At 42.4% G+C, this 19,437-nt stretch overlaps 2 protein-coding genes across 2 annotated transcripts; one reads left to right on the forward strand and one right to left on the reverse strand.

Moving 5' to 3' along the window:
• Positions 1–580: 580 nt before the first annotated feature.
• wnt4b (wingless-type MMTV integration site family, member 4b) lies at positions 581–3,078 on the forward strand (the record flags this gene model as incomplete). The annotated part of the gene is made up of 8 exons (XM_084336384.1): positions 581–669; positions 1,105–1,258; positions 1,581–1,665; positions 1,778–1,909; positions 2,017–2,159; positions 2,327–2,467; positions 2,605–2,767; positions 2,909–3,078. 8 exons carry the CDS (start codon positions 581–583, stop codon positions 3,076–3,078), a joined length of 1,077 nt encoding a protein of 358 aa, XP_084192510.1.
• Positions 3,079–4,088: 1,010 nt separating this feature from the next.
• cdc42l (cell division cycle 42, like) lies at positions 4,089–11,804 on the reverse strand. Its single transcript, XM_084336233.1, has 6 exons — positions 11,658–11,804; positions 10,251–10,355; positions 6,331–6,403; positions 6,085–6,194; positions 5,661–5,858; positions 4,089–5,212 (listed from the first exon to the last, which is right to left on the reverse strand). Exons 2-6 carry the CDS (start codon positions 10,353–10,355, stop codon positions 5,123–5,125), a joined length of 576 nt encoding a protein of 191 aa, XP_084192359.1. The 5' UTR covers positions 11,658–11,804; the 3' UTR covers positions 4,089–5,122.
• Positions 11,805–19,437: the final 7,633 nt, after the last annotated feature.

Consider the following 19,437-nt stretch of genomic DNA (forward strand, 5'->3'; position numbering starts at 1 on the left):
CACTGAGAATTCGGATTAAACTTCAATCGAATCGGCGCGACATCAAAGAAAAGAACAACTGGATACCACTGGACATGAACTGGTAAGAAACAATGCTATACTGTATTTATCCATGGGAATATGTTTCACCTGGGAATTACAGGGTGGAAAACAAACATTTTAGTTTGAAGTTTTTGAAGATTACTGAATATTAATAACTGTGTGGAGTTTTTAAGCAAAATGCTATTTTGTCCTTTTGTCTCACATATATGTATGCACTGACTGATAAAAAGTCATACACTACAAAGTCAGAGACGGATGAACATACAATTAAAGATCATTGCAAATATGGCTGATAGGACCGTAGGAAAGAATGAACAATACTTTTCGGACAGTGAACTTAACTCTTGTGTTATCTTTTCCTGTCAACAGATATGAGGGGATCATCCCCAGGATCTGGACCAGAAACAGACCAACACCAGCATACATACATACAGACAGACTGACTGACAGGCAACGCTGTGTAACCGTGGAAACGGGCAGCCTGCCGTCCAAGGACCCAACCTGACGCACGGAGACGGACGGACAGACAGACAGTCTGATGCCAACTGTCTCCGCTGTCAATCTCACGGCACCACTCCTCCTGCTGTTGCTATGGGCAACCCACCCCACCATGGCAACCAACTGGCTGTAAGTCTGGCGTGCAGGGGAGGAAGAGAAAGAGGGAGTTTGTTTGTCATGCTATAACTTTTAAAAGATGGTGACGTGTCTCTAAATCTCTTTCTGTCGCTCCCCTTTCTCTCTTTGTCTCGTTCTTGGTGACCTTTTCTCTTTTTTCTCTCTCTCTCTCCGCTCACTGTGGCTTCTCTGTCTCTTTTGTCTGCCGGTCTTTCCCTCGTTTCCTTTCTCTCTAAAACCCTCTCCCCATCATTACCTCGTTGTCCCCCTTTTCACCCTTTCTTTCCTCTCCTCTCTTCTCCTTCGCTCTCTCCCCACCTCTTTCACCCTGTCTCCCTCTCTGGCGATCTGTGTGTCCTACCTTTTTCTCAATAATCCACTGTTCAACCGACTATCACCCCCCCCCCCCCCCCCCCCCTCCCTCCCCCACCTTCTTCTGTGTCCCAGCTCCCTGGCGAGGCTGCCTCGCTCCAGGCCCGTGTCCGGTGCTGCCCCATGTGCGCGGTTGAGGGGGCTCTCCCCCGGGCAGGTGGGGGTGTGCAGGGCTCGGGGGGAGGTCATGGAGTCCGTACGCAAGGCAGCTGAGATGGTCATAGAGGAGGTATGGCCTGAGAGCAGAAGGTCTCTGGGTCAGGATGATCTGCAGTCGTCATCACCATCATCATCGTCATTGATGGGGGGTGGGGGGTCATCATCATCATCATCATCATCATCAACAACAACAACACTGCCACCACTATCATCACCATTGTCAACTTGCTGTTGCATAATTATCCTCATGATGACCACCACCACCACCATCATCATCAATACTGTACTGGGCCTGCTAATCTTAGAGATGTTCAAAGGAAACCATTAACTCCACTACTAAAGGATGATCAGACAAGAGTACCCTGTTTCACTGTGTGTCACCGTCTATTCAGTGTCAGCACCAGTTCAGGAACCGTCGTTGGAACTGCTCCACCACCCCGCGTGGCGTCAACGTGTTTGGCAGAGTTATGAACCAAGGTAAACTCATATACACCAAGGTCATCAATGGCCTACTGTCTTACTCAGCATTGTGGAATGGAGATACCTCGCGATTCATCACCGATTCCATTATTCTTTATTCTCAAACCAGGCACGCGTGAGGCTGCCTTTGTACACGCTTTGTCCTCGGCAGCCGTGGCGGTGGCAGTGACACGAGGCTGCAGTCGGGGGGAGCTAGAGAGGTGTGGCTGTGACAGAAAGGTCAGGGGGGTCAGCCCCGAGGGTGAGTTTGGAGACGCCCCCCCCCCCCCCCAAGTAAAAATACATCAAATATGATTCATTATTTGGTTCAGTGTGGAAGTGGGTCTTACTTTCTCTCCCCCCACCCAGGTTTCCAGTGGTCTGGCTGCAGTGACAACCTGTCCTACGGTGTGGCCTTCTCTCAGACCTTTGTTGATGAACCAGAGCGGGCCAAAGGGCTGTCGGCGGGGCGACCACTCATGAACATCCATAACAACGAGGCCGGTCGTAAGGTTGGTGAGGGGATCACGTCCATGATTAGAGCATGTCTGTGTGAGAGTGAATCGAGCCCCCCCCCCTCTACCCTCCTTCTGACACAGATCTTCTCTATCGTTACTCCATTTATTCCCTCTGCTCCCGTCATCCCTTCTTCTTCCATCGACCATCCCTCCATCTTCAGGCCATCCTTCACAACATGCAGGTGGAGTGCAAGTGTCACGGCGTCTCCGGCTCCTGCGAGCTGAGGACCTGTTGGAAGGTCATGCCTCCGTTCAGACGTGTCGGCGCCGTTCTCAAGGAGCGGTTTGACGGAGCTACAGAGGTATCAGTATATTACACAATACTCCTCTTCTCCACCCCAGCTAGTAGATATGTTTATAATAATGACATGAAGGCTCCTTGTACAAGTTATGAATCTGATGAAGCCTTCAGTATACCCCTCTGCCCCCCCCGCCCCAGGTCCGCCTGTCCCGTATAGGCTCCAGAACAGCCCTGCTGCCCCGTGACCCCCAGGTCAAACCCCCTGCAGCCAGGGACCTGGTGTACCTCGCCCCCTCTCCAGACTTCTGTCGTCTCGACCCCGACAACGGTATCCCCGGGACCGCTGGGAGGCGATGTAATGGTGAGAGCCAAGTTCCCTTCTATTTGGATCACAGCAGAAGAATCCAGATTTATCAATGAATTGTTTCATCATGAATTGCTACAGTAAAACAATCCACTCACCCTCTGAAACCTGAAACAGTAACCGTGTGTCACATTCTAGGCACCTCCAGACTGGCCCCAGACGGCTGTGAGCTGGTGTGTTGTGGGCCGGGGTACCGTGCCGGCCGGGCTGAGGTGGTGCAACGGTGCTCCTGCAAGTTCTCCTGGTGCTGCTCAGTCCGCTGCCAGCAGTGCAAGAACACAGTCACCATTCACACCTGTAGGGTGTGAGTGGGTCCACAACAGAACCACAGCACTGAGCAGACAGACACTGTAACCAACAGCAAACAAGACACCCAGACTCTCTTGAAGACAAGACCAGATATTCTGGAAACCAACGGTTGTTCGCACACTGCACATCCTTAGCCTATGGTTAAACCCATTTTCAAGCTGCAATTGTTACCCAAGGGCCCATTTCTAGAATTTTAATGTTAATCCTGCAAAGTTAGATGAAAAAGGGGCACCAATAAGCATAAGCCGTACTGCTAAGGAATGTACACGCAGTTGTCACCACCTGTTTTTTTCTTAAATGACACAAAACATGCATTTATCGATGAGACAGACAAACAAGCTGGCAGGTATGTATACAAAAAATGCACGCAGACATAGTTAATCTTACTTTGAACTGACAAAGCTTTCACAGCTGAAATTAACCATAACTAATAGGAATATTACAGCACTTGCTTCTCTTTTATGCATTAGTCTATGGTTTAATTTCAGCGTCATAGGCTAGCAAGTCCCTGTATACATTTACGGTATTTATGTTATTTGGCCTCTATTTATTTGTGTATCTGACGTTGTAAGCCCATTTCAGATTCCACCAGTGACCCCATTAGCAGTGAGAGTAACTTTCCCTTCATGACATCAGTGTCTGTCAGGTGTTTCTGGCCCCTTGTCCTCATGTGATACTGCCGTTATGTTGCTACATAACCTGTGCTTTTAGGGCTGTTCCAGAAATCATACTGTAATGAGTTGGTTTTATCCATAACGCCAAGAGAAGCATCTCCCGAGTTCCCTGTTGAAAGAACATGCCCAACAATAGATAATGCCATATATTTACGTTGCACAAATCAAGACGATATATTGTTCAATTCTTTTGCTGGCTAATAGCAATCCTGTTTCATGGAATACTTCTCTGCAAAGTTTATTTGGTCAAATAAAGATTTTCTCTTTTATTAATGGTATGTTGTGTGTTCCCTTTTCTTGAAAATGACAGAAATGACCAGAACTATATATTTTTTTCATGTCAGTTAAACAGTTTTATTACAAACATTCTGCGATTACAAACACCCAGAAGTCTAAGAAAAGTTATTATCTCATAAAAATGTCTATCAAGATCCATTAAAAATATTACAGCTTAATTTGTTATATTATCAATCACTCACAATTGGTAGTCTAGCAATAATAATAATAAAAAAAATCAAAGATAAAATAAAAACGTTTCAAAATGAATAAATGCTAAGAATTTCCCCAAATAACAAAGTCATAGAATTAATACAACATACACATAAAAGAGGAATAAAATATAATAAATGCAGTTCAAGGAGTCACCTGCAGAAGGCAGAATGGTGACAATGCACTTGGTCTTCCCACAGTTCACTGGGCGTTGGAAGAAAGTAACCATTCTAACTTGCTACACTGGTCTGGAGTGGAAATAAAATCTTTTGTGGTTTTTCTTCGTCCAACTCAAAAGTGGCCAAGAAAGGAACCAAATCCTGTACAACTTAACATTAAGTCGCTCTTCAAATCTGTAATACCGATAAGAGACTTAATGTTAGGTGCAACCACTCGAGTCCCCCCGTTTATTTTCTCAAGCTGGGCACAAGTTCCAAAAGGCCCCCAAAAAAGGCAGGCAAAATACAAAGGCAACCAACTGCAACCATATAATATACAGTATATATTTTCTTAAAGGGGGTGATCAATGGTGACAGGCAGGGGGGCCCGGCCCACCTAATAAAGTCATGATAGGGAAAACACTGCCATTTCTAAAAAGCTCAAAGAAAAAGGAGAGAAGTGAAAGTTATCTTTCTCCTATTGCATTCAATGTATTAAGAGAATCTATTAGTCGTCTCCCACCCTCTCAATACACACTAAGGCACAAGCAGGGTCTATGTATTGGAGTGAATCTCAATGCCATTTCATCTAACCTTCCCCACCGTTTTCTCCTTTGTCAGGACACAGTTTCGCCCTATTACGATGGCCATTGATCCGTCTCTTGTCTCTTGTCCCCACCCGTTCCTAACTCCTCTTCCATCACACGCTCCGTCCCGCCCATCTATAGCAGTTTGCAGCGTTTCTTGGGTTTGGTCTCGGGAGGTTCCAAGGCTGCCAGGATGGCCTCGTCAAACACATTCTTCAGTCCTCTCTGAGCAGCAGCAAATATAAGAACAGGAGAGAACAAGAAATATAGGATAAAGCATGTTAATATTCATTATTAAAAAAAAGAAAAGGATATGGCACTCCTCTATATAACAACTGGGAGTGATGATTCCATGAGTTCAAGTTGTTTTATTGTCACATACAAGGTACATGTACATTACAGTGAAATGCTTGGTTATGTATGAGCCTCCAGTCCTGAGATTGTGCTTCATACAGTAGAAATAATAAAGACCAAACACTATACAAAATATACAATATAAAAAACTAAAGTACAAAATGCAAACAAAATGCAAAAATGCAATGCAAACAATGCAATGCAAAAATATTTTAGTAATAAATAAATAAATAAAATATGGTGCAGTGTTAAAAAGGTGTCTAAAGTGAGTGCATGTGGATGTCTGTGCACGGTGCAGTGAATGTAGAACGGGTCCTACCTGTGTGAGGGCAGAGCACTCCACATACTTGACAGCCCTGAGGTCGCGGGCCAGCTTGTCCCCACTTTCTAGGGACAGGGGCCGCTGTTTGTTCTTGGCTAGCTTCTCTACTGTGTTACTGTCATCCCGCAGGTCCACCTGAGTGCCCACTAGTAGGAAGGGCGTACGGGGGCAGTGGTGAGAGATCTCAGGAACCCACTGGGGGGGAAAAGACAAAGAGTTGGAGATGAGTGCTCAGTGGTAGGAAGGGCGTTCAAGGGCAGTGGTGAGAGATCTCAGGAACCTACTAGGAGGGGAAAAAGAGTTGAAGATCAAATGGACATTAACCATCCTTCATTCTCAGCTCCATATAAACAAGTCCAGAGATGTTTTTCTCCGAGGGTGTAAGGATCTGTTCCAACTATGGCGACAGTAAAATACTGACCTTTTCTCTAACATTCTCAAAAGATGAGGGGGAGACAACAGAGAAGCAGACGAGGAAGACATCTGTCTGGGGGTAGCTGAGAGGACGCAGTCTGTCATAATCCTCTTGACCTGAATGGACCAATCAGAAAGGAAAGAGAGAGGACCGATATTGCGTATCGGAATGTGAGATTTGGACAGACTACAACATAATAAGACAGCCAGATTAACAGAGAGAGAGATATTCTGCTAAATATATTCACTTTACCTGCTGTGTCAAAAAGCCCAAGTGTGTACGGCTCCCCTCCAATCATAACAGTCACTGCATAATTATCGAAAACCTTTGGACACACACAGACATGAAAAACATTGTTAAGTATGAAATGTTTTAAGAATAAGAGGCTAAGAAAATAACTAGGGATGGGAATCTCAGTTTATTTCCCCAACGATTGTTCAACCAAATAACTAGTCTAAAAATAGAGAAATAGATAAAGAAATAAAATCGAACCCTAAATAACCTTACTGTCATGCACTTTTAAACTAACCTACACTGTAGCACTCAACACTTTGATGAACATTGTTGCTCAGCTGATAGAGTTGTGCCCTTCCTGATGACTTGTCGTACAGAACTTGTAAGTCGCTTTGGATAAAAGAGTTTCAGCTAAATGACTAAATGTAAATGTAGAAAAATGTCAAAATCAAACATAACTAGGCCGACTCCCACTCGGCCCAAACCCCTGTGCAATACAAGTCATGGATGATGACTCATTGACTCTTATTATTTTTCCCAATTAATGTTCAGTGTTTCCCCTATCTGCGTGATGTCGTCACCAACCACTCACTAAAATACTATGAAAACATTTATACTCCAGTCACAAAAAAAGTGTAACAAGCAAACAGACAATCAGTCCTGCACTGAATAGGGGCATTTATGTCATAAAAGAAAATGCCGTAATTTTCGGACTATAAGCCACGCCTTTCCCCCCCCATTTTTCAACCCTGCGGCTTATATAACGGTGCAGCTTATATGGGACTCGCCGTGACCAAACCCGAAAATGTAAAAATCAAAATATTATAGCTTATAGTCCAGTGCGGCTTATATATGTACACATCATTCAATTTAGCTGCTGCGGCTTATATTCAGGTGCGGCTTATAGTGCGAAAATTACGGTAAATAAAATGTTCCCTCCAGGTGAGATTATGCTTTTTTACCAGTTGGGGAGGACATACAGTATATTGGGGAAAACACTGTTTAATGTATAAAATGTATGAAATGCATGTTTGAGCTATATTGTAATGAAAATGTGGAGCTTTAGTATGGAAATGGTTTCTATTTAAGTCAAATTTAGATTAAAGGAAAACGCAAACATTTTGGGAAATTAGCTTATTGGCAATCTTCCCTGGAGTTAGACAAGAAGATACATACTTTTTTTGTCTCCGTGCATGCAGTAGGCTTAGGGAACGCCCGTACCGTTAGCGTAGCTTAGCTTCATCACTGAAAGTGGGGCAGTCCTTTAACCTGAAGTTCCCTACAGTCATGAAATACACTACAAAACGTTCCTGTAAACATGTTGTGAGTGACCTGTGTATTTACCACGTGGAGAAATAAAAAATTATTGAATTCGACATTTATGTTTTCTGAGCAAATATACTCGGAACAATTTTTTGCTGGAGTACAACTGGGAGTACTGTCACCTTGTATGTGACAATAAAACAACTTGAACTCATGGAATCATCACTCCAGCATACTTACGTTTTTTAGGTGATTTGACAAAGTTGTTGTAGAGTTGTGATATGCCATTTTCTTCTGGCATATCTGGCACTCTGCTTTTTGGGCATTGTCTTTGCATATTTTAAAGTGTAACCACACGTCTGATGACTTCTTCGTCGACATGTCTGCTGCACATGTCCTTGTTGTTTTCAACACAGATAATCTCCACATGCTTGTTGTAGAGAGGTGGAGTCGAGGCGCCGCTTACTTTCGTTTCATTGGAATGGAGGCGCAAGATTTGAGGCAAAAAAAACGTTTGAAGTATTTAAGACAGCTCTAGATACCATGCCTTCAAATCCTCTTACCTTGACGATTAAAAGCCTCCACAATTTAGAAAACAGTATTCCCATGGCTGGTGTAATTATGCTGCTAGCTAACGAAAACCAACAAACACAGAACCGGACACTCAAGTAGAAAACTAGGCATAATTTTTACTTCCGGTCGGGGGGTTTTAAAATAAAAGAGCGACGTCTAAAGCACCGGAAATGTGTATTTTGTACATTATCTAACGTTAACACAAACCTAAATTAACTTTAAGTTAGTTGTAACGTTAGTTTAGGTTTGTGTTAACGTTAGATAATGTACAAAATAAACGTATTTCCGGTGCTTTAGACGTCGCTCTTTTATTTTGAACCCCCCCCCGACCGGAAGTAAAAATTATGCCTCGTTTTCTGCTTGAGTGTCCGGTTCTGTGTTTGTTGGTTTTCGTTAGCTAGCAGCATATCAACACCAGCCATGGGAATACTGTTTCGGATCTGTTCGGATCCTTTGAATGAAATGAGAATGTAAACAAACACTGGCGTCACGTTAGAAAGTAGCACTGCGTTGCGTGAAATCACTGCGCCCAGAGGAGTGGTTAGGCAAAAAATAGATCAGAGTATTTGCTCAGAAAACGTCGAATTCAATTATTTTTTATTTCTCCACGTGGTAAATACACAGGTCACAACATGTTTACAGGAACGTTTTGGAGTTGTATTTGGAGTGTATTTCGTGACTGTAGGGAACTTCAGGGTAAAGGACTGCCCCACTTCCAGTGATGAAGCTAAGCTACGCTAACGGTGCGGGCGTTCCCTAAGCCTACTGCATGCACAGAGACAAAAAAGGTATGTATCTTCTTGTCTAACTCCAGGGAAGATGGCAAATAAGCGAATTTCCCAAAATGTTGGCATTTTCCTTTAAGCTAATACTGTGTTTCTATTGCCAACAAGGCCTACATCAACCAATGATTAACCAACTACTAGTGATTTAAAGGAGAATGCCACCCATTTTAAGTGGTGCATGTGCGTGTTTGCAAATACTGACTGAACTGTCCTGGGCCACAGTAAGAACATATGTGAATTCTTAAAAAAAAGGGTGACATTCGCCTTTAACACTTTCTATGCCACTCACGAGTTTTCTCTGAATTATTAATATCTCGTTGAAAGCCACTCACGAGATTTCCAGTTTTTTTTTTTTAGCGATCTGAAATCATATTGTATCACGCGAGCCTACCCTAGTCTACCCGAGAGCCGCCGGCGATCAGATGTGGAAAAAAGCACCCCCTATCGCCTCCCAGATGACATAAGGGATTTTGGAATGGACTCAATGAAAATGGATGGGGGGAAAAATCCTGTACTCTACATTTTCCAGTCCACTGATGCAGCCGGGGTTATCAGAGTTCATTCTGGAGCCTCTGAGCCCCGCGGAATCATGTACTGTACACACGTTGGATCTATACACTTATCGATTTTTTTCGAATGGTGATCAGGAATGGACCTGTCTCAAAACCCTGCCCTCTTTTCTTGATCCTCCAATCACAGCTGTCGCTTACCTCTGACTTCCTCGTACGAGGAAGTCCGAGGTAAGTGACAGCTGTGATTGGAGGATCAAGAAAAGGGGCAGGGTTTGAGATAGGTCTATTGGAATATACCAGTTGGATACCATCTGATGTCAGGTAAGGAATCTATGTTATCAGTGTTCATCTAGCGTTTATTTGAAAACGATTCATAAATAGGCAGACAAATATCAACGTTCTGGAATATTCCAGTAAAAGACGATTATCACAGAATGCCCCAGAATGGACTGTTTTTTTTTTTACCTCAAAACGGGTGCTTTTCAAAATGCTCTCAAACGGAAATGAAGCGATAAAAAACCAATCTGCCTCGACAGCACTGACTGGAAAAGGATTCTTTGATAAGCGACGGGAGACACATAGCCATAATTTAAAACATAGATTAGGCGATATTAACGATAACATTAAAGTGGATGGTGGCATTCAGCGCTAACCTGGTGGCACTGAAAGTGTTAAATTGTTCCCATCCCCAATAACAATAATGATAAGTGGCTCCATTTTCTCTTATAGAAAGGTAAAATATCTCCTGGGCCCATCCAATCACAACACTCTTTGGCCTGGAATTCACTCAACAACATCCTCTTACCGTAGGCACATATTCTGAGGGGAACTTGTTAGTCGTGTAGGAGATCAATAGGCATGTTTTGCCTACAGCACCATCCCCTACCACTACACATTTTATAGTCTGCATCTGTAGAGAAGAAAAAAGAACAAAAACGACCACAAACATCAATAGCGTGACAGGAAGGCAGACACATAGCCAGACAGGCACAGAGGAAGTAATACACACAGCAGTCACAACATCCAAGGACATCTTTTAGAGACTTCACTTCTGACTCAAGTGTACAACCTATAACACAAGTTAGAGGCAACAACCACATCATCATCATCTTCTGGACATAAAGGACGGTGTTCGGTTGAGTTGACAGCTACCTGTCATATCATTTGTCTATAATGTATTATTATTATATGTGGTGTAGGCCTTCAAAAATCAAGACAAATTAGGCTTTCCAGTTGTCACTCTATGATGAATTGAAAATGGGGGACCCTGATGTAAACAAGACGAAAGTCTTTCTCTGGTCTGCATCCCCTTAACAATTGTATGTATTGAGCTGTACTGTACCCATTCTACAATCTGTTAATAAAGTTTTCAATCAATCAATCACAAATATCCGATTGGCATTATTGATCAAGAAATAGCGTGTTTTAAGTATTATACTTGTGGGATTATGTAAATAATCTCCAGCATAGGGGCTAGGCCTGTTATTACATGTATGAGCTGAATATTGATGACAGTGAGAAAGCCTACTTCCGCATTCTTGAACAGCAAAGATGGCTAAGAATCGACATGATAGGAGGCCTATAGCTACAGTCAGACCCATGTTGGCAGCGGCTATTGGATACGTCCACTGAAAGAGCAATGTATCGAAATCACAAAATAATAAATACTGTTGAAACTTGCGACCACACAACCAACCCTTATTAATTATTATTGCTTGGTCATTTGAAATAACCAGCTGAAGTCCTGGGTCAAATGAGACCAACAACTGAAATTGCGACTCATCATATTCCGTCGGCCTTGTTTGTCTCTAGAAAATGTTATTAAAACTTTGACAAAGTTGGATACTTTGTTTTGTTGCCTTGTTTTCTTTGTGTGGCTAACGTTCCGTCATGTACACTTCGGGTACAACTCGTACAAGACATTAATGTAAAAGTTCAAGCTAACACAAGTACTAGTAGGCTAAAGTAGAAGTGGCCGAACTAACGCTAACGTTATAACAACCTCACTGACAAGGCTAACGTTAGCTAAACCAGTTAGCTTGTTAGCCAGCGTTTACATTTTCATGACTATAGTTGCCAACGGACGAGCGTTTTCTTACTGGATAACGTAAATAATGATAAAGGGTCTTTCATAATGCATATATGTAAAAACGTATTATTAAACTATGATATAGCTATATACATACTTACAACAGTTTTTAGTACAACTCACCGTTTCTTCCAGGCAACTCTTAGGCGTTGGTTACATCCGGGTTGGAGATTCGAACGACTGTTTTGCGCAACTGCGAACGAGGCGCTTCAAGCCACAGCCCACTGTGACGTCACGTAGCAGCACTCATAGATATAATAACACATCTCTATGGCAACACTGACCCCTGCTGGACATGTTCATACAGGGCGGTCAACACATTTTATGTAGAATAAATAACACAAGAACTGAGTTTGGATATTCAGAAAGTTATACTCTTATATTAGAGAATAATTGTTCATATAAATACTGTGCTCAATGTGTGACCAAAAAAACGTAATACTATAGCCGGCATAGTTCCACGTTGAGCATCATCTGTGGCTGTTGCAGAGCTAATCAAAGTCCTCCTAATTGTTGAATGGTAAAATGCCACTACAATTCAATGAAATTGTTCCACTTTCCAGATAACTCTTCTCAACATCTGCTTAAGAGAGATGATTATATCCGACTGTAAACCTATGTCTGACACCCAGCACCTTGCTCTATTGCAAACATTGCTATACTATTTGCTTGTCTGTTTCAATTTCTTCTAGTCTCTAATCTGTTCTCCACAATAAGGAAACATACTTCCGGGATAATTTAGGTCCCAGATTTCACAATAAAAGCCACAAAGAGTGAATAGTAGTATTGTTCTTGATAATCAAAACGTGTTGAAATCATTAGTGTAAAACGGTAGTGTATGTTGGATTGTTTGATTCCAAAAATGTTTGAGTCAGTTATTTGATTCCAGAAATGTTCCAGTTAAATCTAGTTCTCAGCACGGAACTAGGCAGAATCTGCACCTGGCTCGCTGATAACAAACTATCATTACACCTAGGTAAAACAGAGTCCATTCTCTTCGGTTCAAATAACAAACTCAGCAAGACCGACGGCTTCTCAGTTACAGTGGGTGACAATATTGTCACAAGGAAAGATGAAATTACATAACTGGGTTCCATCCTAGAGGCAAATCTTTCCCTTTTTTTTATCTACTTTTTCTCCCCATTTTCTATTTTTCTCCCATCCCAATTTCGTATTATCCAATTCTACCCTCCCCTGTCTCGAACGTTGTTAGACCATGCCTCCCACTGGTCGGCTGCAATGTGGACAAAGCCTTGCATCATGTATCCCCTCCGGTACACGAGGAGGCAGCCGTCGCATCTTTTCACCTGCACAGCGTGATCTCTCAGCGGCGAGGAGTAACGCGTGGGAGGCTCACGCTGCCCCAGTTGCTTCCTGATTCTGCTGTACAGGCGCACCAACCGACCTGTAGGAGTCGCTGTCCACAATATCCGATCCCCACCCATCGGCTTTCCCACCCCCTAATACTGCCAATTGTATTAGTATGAACGACCAGGCAAGCCGGTAGCAACGCCGAGAGCTGGGCTCGAAACCCAGCATTTCCTGCATTAGTAGTGAGCGCCTTGCCCACTGCGCCACTTAGCCGCCCGAGGCAAATCTTACCTGTGACAAAATGACATCCAATGTAATCAAAAAAGTCAACCAACGAACTAGATTCTTGTACCGGATCTCCTCTCTGGTAAACAAGAATACCCTGAAGACTCTGGCAGGAGCACTCATTCAAGGGTACTACGACTATGCTTGCACCTCATGGTACCAAAGCACCTCAAAGGCTCTAAAAACAAAATTACAAACATCACACAAACTGGTCAGACTACTGCTTGACCTTACTCCTAGAACCCACCTCACCCCTGCCCACTTTGACAACCTAGGATGGCTTAGAGTAGACGACAGAGTACAGCAACTTGCAATGTGCCTGGTCTACAAGATATACACTACACCACTAAGGTACCCATGTACATGTCAAAATACTTCCCAAAGGTCAGTGAATACCACGACCACAACACCAGAGGGAGCTCCACAAAGCATGTTAAACCCAGATTCGGCTCAAACAAGGGAATGTGAATCACTACCCACCTTCAAAACCACTCTCAAAAAACACCTACGTGAGACTGCAATTCGAAACTGGCCCCTACAAATGTCCTAACCTAGTTGTACAGTAAATGACCAAGTAAGGCTTTGTCAGTATTCCAATGTACAGTGTAAAATGTGTGTGTGTCCCCTACCCATCACCAAGTGTGCCTAGCTGGATCGATACCCGATGGCGAGCCAACCCCGGAACATTTAATATACCTCCAGACTAATGCCAGCCTGATGCTCAACTATTGCTCAACTATTGCTACACCAACAGTTCAAGTTTCTTTCAAGTTTCTTTAATAGTTGTCATACAGAAGAAGTACAGAATACTTTCATACAAAATGCTTCTTACTGTTACGCTCCAGAGACTGTGCTAGACAAGATAGTATCAAATAACATAGTATAGCATGTAATTTAGAAGAAGAAAATGAGGTCACAGTGTTCGGTATAGACATATGTACAATGTTCTGAGTTACCATATAATATACAATACTATGCAGTGTACTAATGTACAGTCCTATATAGTGCAAAGCAGAAATGGGATGAGGTACAATTTAGGTACAATTTACAGTAAGGTGTACGAGTTGTAGTGCAATCCTTCATCAATAAATATAAAGTGTGGGGAGTGGGTGCTACAGTGTGTTTGTTTAAAGTGGGTGTGTGCTATAAAGTGTGTGGAGTGGGTGCTACAGTGTGTTTGTTTAAAGTGAGTGTGTGCGTGTGGATGTGTGTGCTATGTGCGTTTGGTGGTTGTTGTTGTGTAGTGTTCATTGTTCGTTTAGCAGCCTGATGGCCTGGGGATAGAAGCTTCTTCTGAGTTTTTCTGTGCTCGCCTTGAGACTCTGGTATCGCTTGCCTGACCGCAGCAGTTCAAAGAGGCATTTGTTCGGGTGACTGGAGTCTTTAATGATTCTCTTAGCCTTGCCCTTGCAACGCTTGTTGTAAATGTTCTGGAGGGTGGGGAGCCCCCCTCCAATTGTGCGTTCGGCTGAACGTGTCACTCTTTGTAGTCTGCTTCGGTCTTGTGCAGTGCTAGTCCGGTAGGATTGAACTGAACGAGACTACAAGGACTTCCAAGGGAGTCGATCCTGTTCATCTTGTGTTATTTTGATATTGTATTTTGTATTTGATTTGATTTAACTTGATATATGGATACGGATATTCTCCTATAAGAATTAGAGAGTAAATGCTTAACCACTGTATGATGTCATAATAGAATCTTCTAGAACATAGAACCTTCTAGAACGTTTGTGTTGATGTCACAATAGAACCTTCTAGAACATAGAACCTTCTAGAACGTTTGTGTTGATGTCATAATAGAACCTTCTAGAACATAGAACCTTCTAGAACGTTTGTGTTGATGTCATAATAGAACATTCTAGATGACATATCGATTATAGCTGAATCACTTCCTGTAAAGAAAAAGGGTTTAAATGGCCAATTCACCTAATAAGGTATTTGCATTCCCTGATAAACTAATATAGAGTTACCGATGATAACCTCAGAGACGTCTGAACGAACCCCAATGTGTTGATCCAATCGACCTAGGCCTTGATATCGACCTAACCCTCCCGCAAGGAGAGGTTACTGACCTGATTGATTGATTGATTGATTGAAAAGTTTATTAACAGATTGCAGAATGGGTACAGTACAGTACAGCTCAATACATACAATTGTTAAGGGGATGCAGACCAGAGAAAGACTTTCGTCTTGTTTACATCAGGGTCCCCCATTTTCAATTCATCATAACATATATGACATACATGACATACAGATAGACATCTGCTACATCTATACATTTATGACATATCAGATTTGCAACTACAGTACTGTTTGTGATACCAAAGTGTCCAGAAAAAGAGTGTATATACATTTGACGTAGAAACTGTACATTGTAGGAGGTTGGGTGGGTGGGGTGGGGTTGGGTGGGTGGGTAAGGGCTGTACATTGGAGGTGGGGGGGGTTGGGTAGGGGACACACACACATTTTACACTGTACATTGGAATACTGACAAAGCCTTACTTGGTCATTTACTGTACAACTAGGTTAGGACATTTGTAGGGGCCAGTTTCGAATTGCAGTCTCACGTAGGTGTTTTTTGAGAGTGGTTTTGAAGGTGGGTAGTGATTCACATTCCTTTACAGCTTTGGGTAGGGCGTTCCACATTGATGTGGCATAATTGCGAAACGTGTTTAGTCCCTTGTTTGAGCCGAATCTGGGTTTTACATGATTTGTGGAGCTCCCTCTGGTGTTGTGATCGTGGTATTCACTGACCTTTGGGAAGTATTTTTACATGTACCTTAGTCGTATAGTGTATCTTGTAGACCAGGCCCATTGCAAGTTGCTGTACTCTGTCGTCTACTCTAAGCCATCCTAGGTTGTCAAAGTGGGCAGGGGTGAGGTGGGTTCTAGGAGTCAGGTCAAGCAGTAGTCTGACTAGCTTGTTTTGAGATGTTTGTAATTTGTTTTTTAGTGCCTTTGAGGTGCTTTGGTACCATGAGGTGCAAGCATAGTCATAGTACCCTTGAATGAGTGCTCCTGCTAGAGTCTTCAGGGTATTCTTGTTTACCAGAGAGGAGATCCGGTACAACGACGAAAGGGCCTACCTGGAAGAGGTAGAGAACCTGTCACAGTGGTGTCAGGAGAACTGCCTCTCCCTGAACGTCAGCAAAACAAAAGAGATGATTGTGGACTTCAGGAGGTCGGGGGTCAAGGACTACAGCCCCCTCAGCATCGACGGGGCACCGGTTGAGAGAGTGAACAGTTTCAAGTACCTCGGAGCCCACATATCCGAGGACTTGACATGGACCACACACATTGACAGTGTTGTGAAGAAGGCACGACAACGCCTCTACTTCCTCAGGCGCCTAAGGAAGTTCCAAGTCAGTCAGAAGATCCTTAGGAACTTCTACTCATGTACAATAGAGAGCATCCTGACCGGCAACATCACCTCCTGGTTTGGGAATAGCACTGCACAAGACCGTAGCAGACTACAAAGAGTGACACGTTCAGCCGAACGCACAATTGGAGGGGGGCTTCCCACCCTCCAGAACATTTACAACAAGCGGTGCAAGGGGAAGGCTAAGAGAATTATTAAGGACTCGAGCCACCCGAACAACTGCCTCTTTGAACTGCTGCGGTCAGGCAAGCGATACCGGAGTCTTAAGGCGAGCACAGAAAGACTCAGAAGAAGCTTCTATCCCCAGGCCATCAGGCTGCTAAACGAACAATAATCGCTAAACGAACAATAATCACTATGCAACAACCATCAAATGCACACAGCACACACACCCACACGCACACACTCACTCAAACAAACAACACACTGCAGCACCCACTCTCCACACTTTAGATCACACAAACACACTTACACTTTATATTTATTGATAAAGGATTTGCACTACAACTCATACACCTACTGTGAATTGTACCTAAATTGCACCTCGTCCCATTTCTCCATTTCTGCCTTGCACTATATAGTATTGTATATTAGTACACTGCACAGTATTGTATATTGTATGGTAACTACGTCTATTCTGCATCGAACATTGTACATATGTCTAAACTGAACACTGTGACCTCTTTTTTTTTTACTTCTAATTTTACTATGTTTTTATTTCATACTTATCTTGTCTTGCACAGTCTCTGGAGCGCAACAGTAAGAAGCATTTTGTACAAAAGTATTCTGTACTTCTGTATGACAACTATTAAAGAAACTTGAAACTTGAAAACTTGAAACAAGAATCGCGTTCGTTGGTTGACTTTTTTTATTACATTGGATGCCATTTTGTCACAGGAAAGATTAGCCTCTAGGATGGAACCTAAAAGGGATACTTCAAAGCATAATTTTTTTTTGTATTTTTTTTTTGTATTTTTTTTTTAAACAAACACATATACAAACATGACAACACACGATAAGATATACAAGCATTAGTTGTCAGTGCACATCCAATGAAATCACATTTTAGTTAATTGTCTTATATAGGATATACCCCTAATACCTGTTATCTAAAAACCTACACACATATGCTCCAGCTCGAACCCCCCCTCCCGGACCCCTCCTTGGATAGTACCTCCATTATCCCTCGCTCCTAACCAGACACTACCATTATAAGCTAGCTTTTATTCTCTCCACCACTTCTAACCACATTGACATTTTGGATTCATTGAGACCCAGAATTCTTGCTGTAGATATTTCTTGATAAATCACATCGAGATATGTAAGAAACGGTTTCTTATGGCGCTTTTCCACTGCATGGTACCTACTCTACTCTACTCTACTCTACTCGGTATTTTTGGTTTTCCATTACCAAAGTACCAGGTACCTAAAGCGAGTAGAGTAGAGTAGAGTAGAGTAGAGTAGAGTAGAGTAGAGTAGAGTAGGTACCATGCAGTGGAAAAGCGCCATTAGAAACCAAACTTTCCGGCACATTTTTTCCGGTTGAAACCAGCGTGATGCGATCAGCTTTTTTTTTTTTTAAACTTACATTTTTATTTTCATTTTTTCAACAACATACATAGACAACATTCATAGACAATACACAGTACATAAATTAAAACAAATAGACAAAAAATGGGTAAAGAAAAAGTGTGCAAAAAAGGGAGGTAGGGACCGCACTCTGAATATCGTTGTTTTTTATTTTCAAAGGACACAAAACGTTTTCAGCCATCCGGCCTTCATCAGTGTGAAAAAGAAAAAGTGTGACATGGGTCCTTCGGTCCCTTCTACATTTGCATTATTTATTTACATTTTTATTCATTTCCTTGTATCCTTTTCAAACCTCTGTGATGTCGTTACTTCCCCTCCTGTATTCTTCCCATTTTCCCCATTTCCATTCAAACTTTTCTTCTTGCAGCCTCAGCAGATGTGTGATTCTCTCCATTTCCTGTATCCCCTCTACCAACTCTATCCATTGATCCTTTGTCGGCACTTCTACCTTGTACCACAGTTTAGTTAAAGCTTTCTTGGCTGCCACTATCAATATCTTAATCAAATATTTGCGATCAGCTTTTTAGCTACTGTGATACCCGATAAAACCAATCTCTTTAGCTGTGGATTTACTGCAAACTCAAAAACATCATTCAATAGTAATACAGAGGGGTATACAGGTATATTCCAAGATACGAGTTTTGATAATTGTTGGGTCACATCTTTCCAGAATGTCTTAACTGGTGGGCAGTCCCAATACATGTGCATAAATGTCCCTTCGTTCAAAGCATAACTTGTACTTTACGTATGTATGTATTATTACTGTTTATCTAGCGCGCTTTTAATTAAAACACCGGTTATTGTTATAACTCTGCCTCTGGTCTACTATTCTTTTAATTGTGCATATTACTCCTTGTCTCATTCGAACCTAGAACTGTGCCCGTGGCAAACAGCTGTTACTGTTATTAACACAAGTGCTACATAATATTTCTCTCCCACCCACCCACCCCCTCCTAATGTACAGTCTTCTCCCCATCATATGTATATACTCTCTGTCCGGATCTATGGGTAACAGTACTGTATATTTGCATATCGTATATGTCACAAATGTAACAGTACTATAATACCTGTGTATGTCATGTATGTCCCTATGCCATAAATGTCATGATGTCATGTATGTTGTGTATGTCATTTAATGTCACTATGAATTGAAACAATTGTGTGTATTGACCCGTACTGTATTGTACCCATTCTGCAATCTGTTAAATAAAGTTTTCATTCATTCATTTATCGCGAAGACCTTTATTTTGAAAACCACAAGACCGTAAGTGCAACTAACTTGCTGCTGGCTTGACTCTGGCGATGCTTCCTTTGTCAGACTGACTTCCGTTTTAATGT

Source organism: Notolepis coatsorum (genome assembly GCF_963971535.1).
Source record: "Notolepis coatsorum genome assembly, chromosome: 19".
NCBI lineage: Eukaryota > Metazoa > Chordata > Actinopteri > Aulopiformes > Paralepididae > Notolepis > Notolepis coatsorum.

Bases quoted from the DNA above. Each gene is read 5' to 3' on its own strand.
- cdc42l (XM_084336233.1), bottom strand. From the start codon at position 10,355: ATGCAGACTATAAAATGTGTAGTGGTAGGGGATGGTGCTGTAGGCAAA. The intron at 6,195-6,330 runs GTAAAGTGAATA...TGGTCCATTCAG, and splicing joins TGGGCTTTTTGACACAGCAG to GTCAAGAGGATTATGACAGA. The intron at 5,859-6,084 runs GTCAGTATTTTA...TTTCCCCCCCAG, and splicing joins TTGAGAATGTTAGAGAAAAG to TGGGTTCCTGAGATCTCTCA.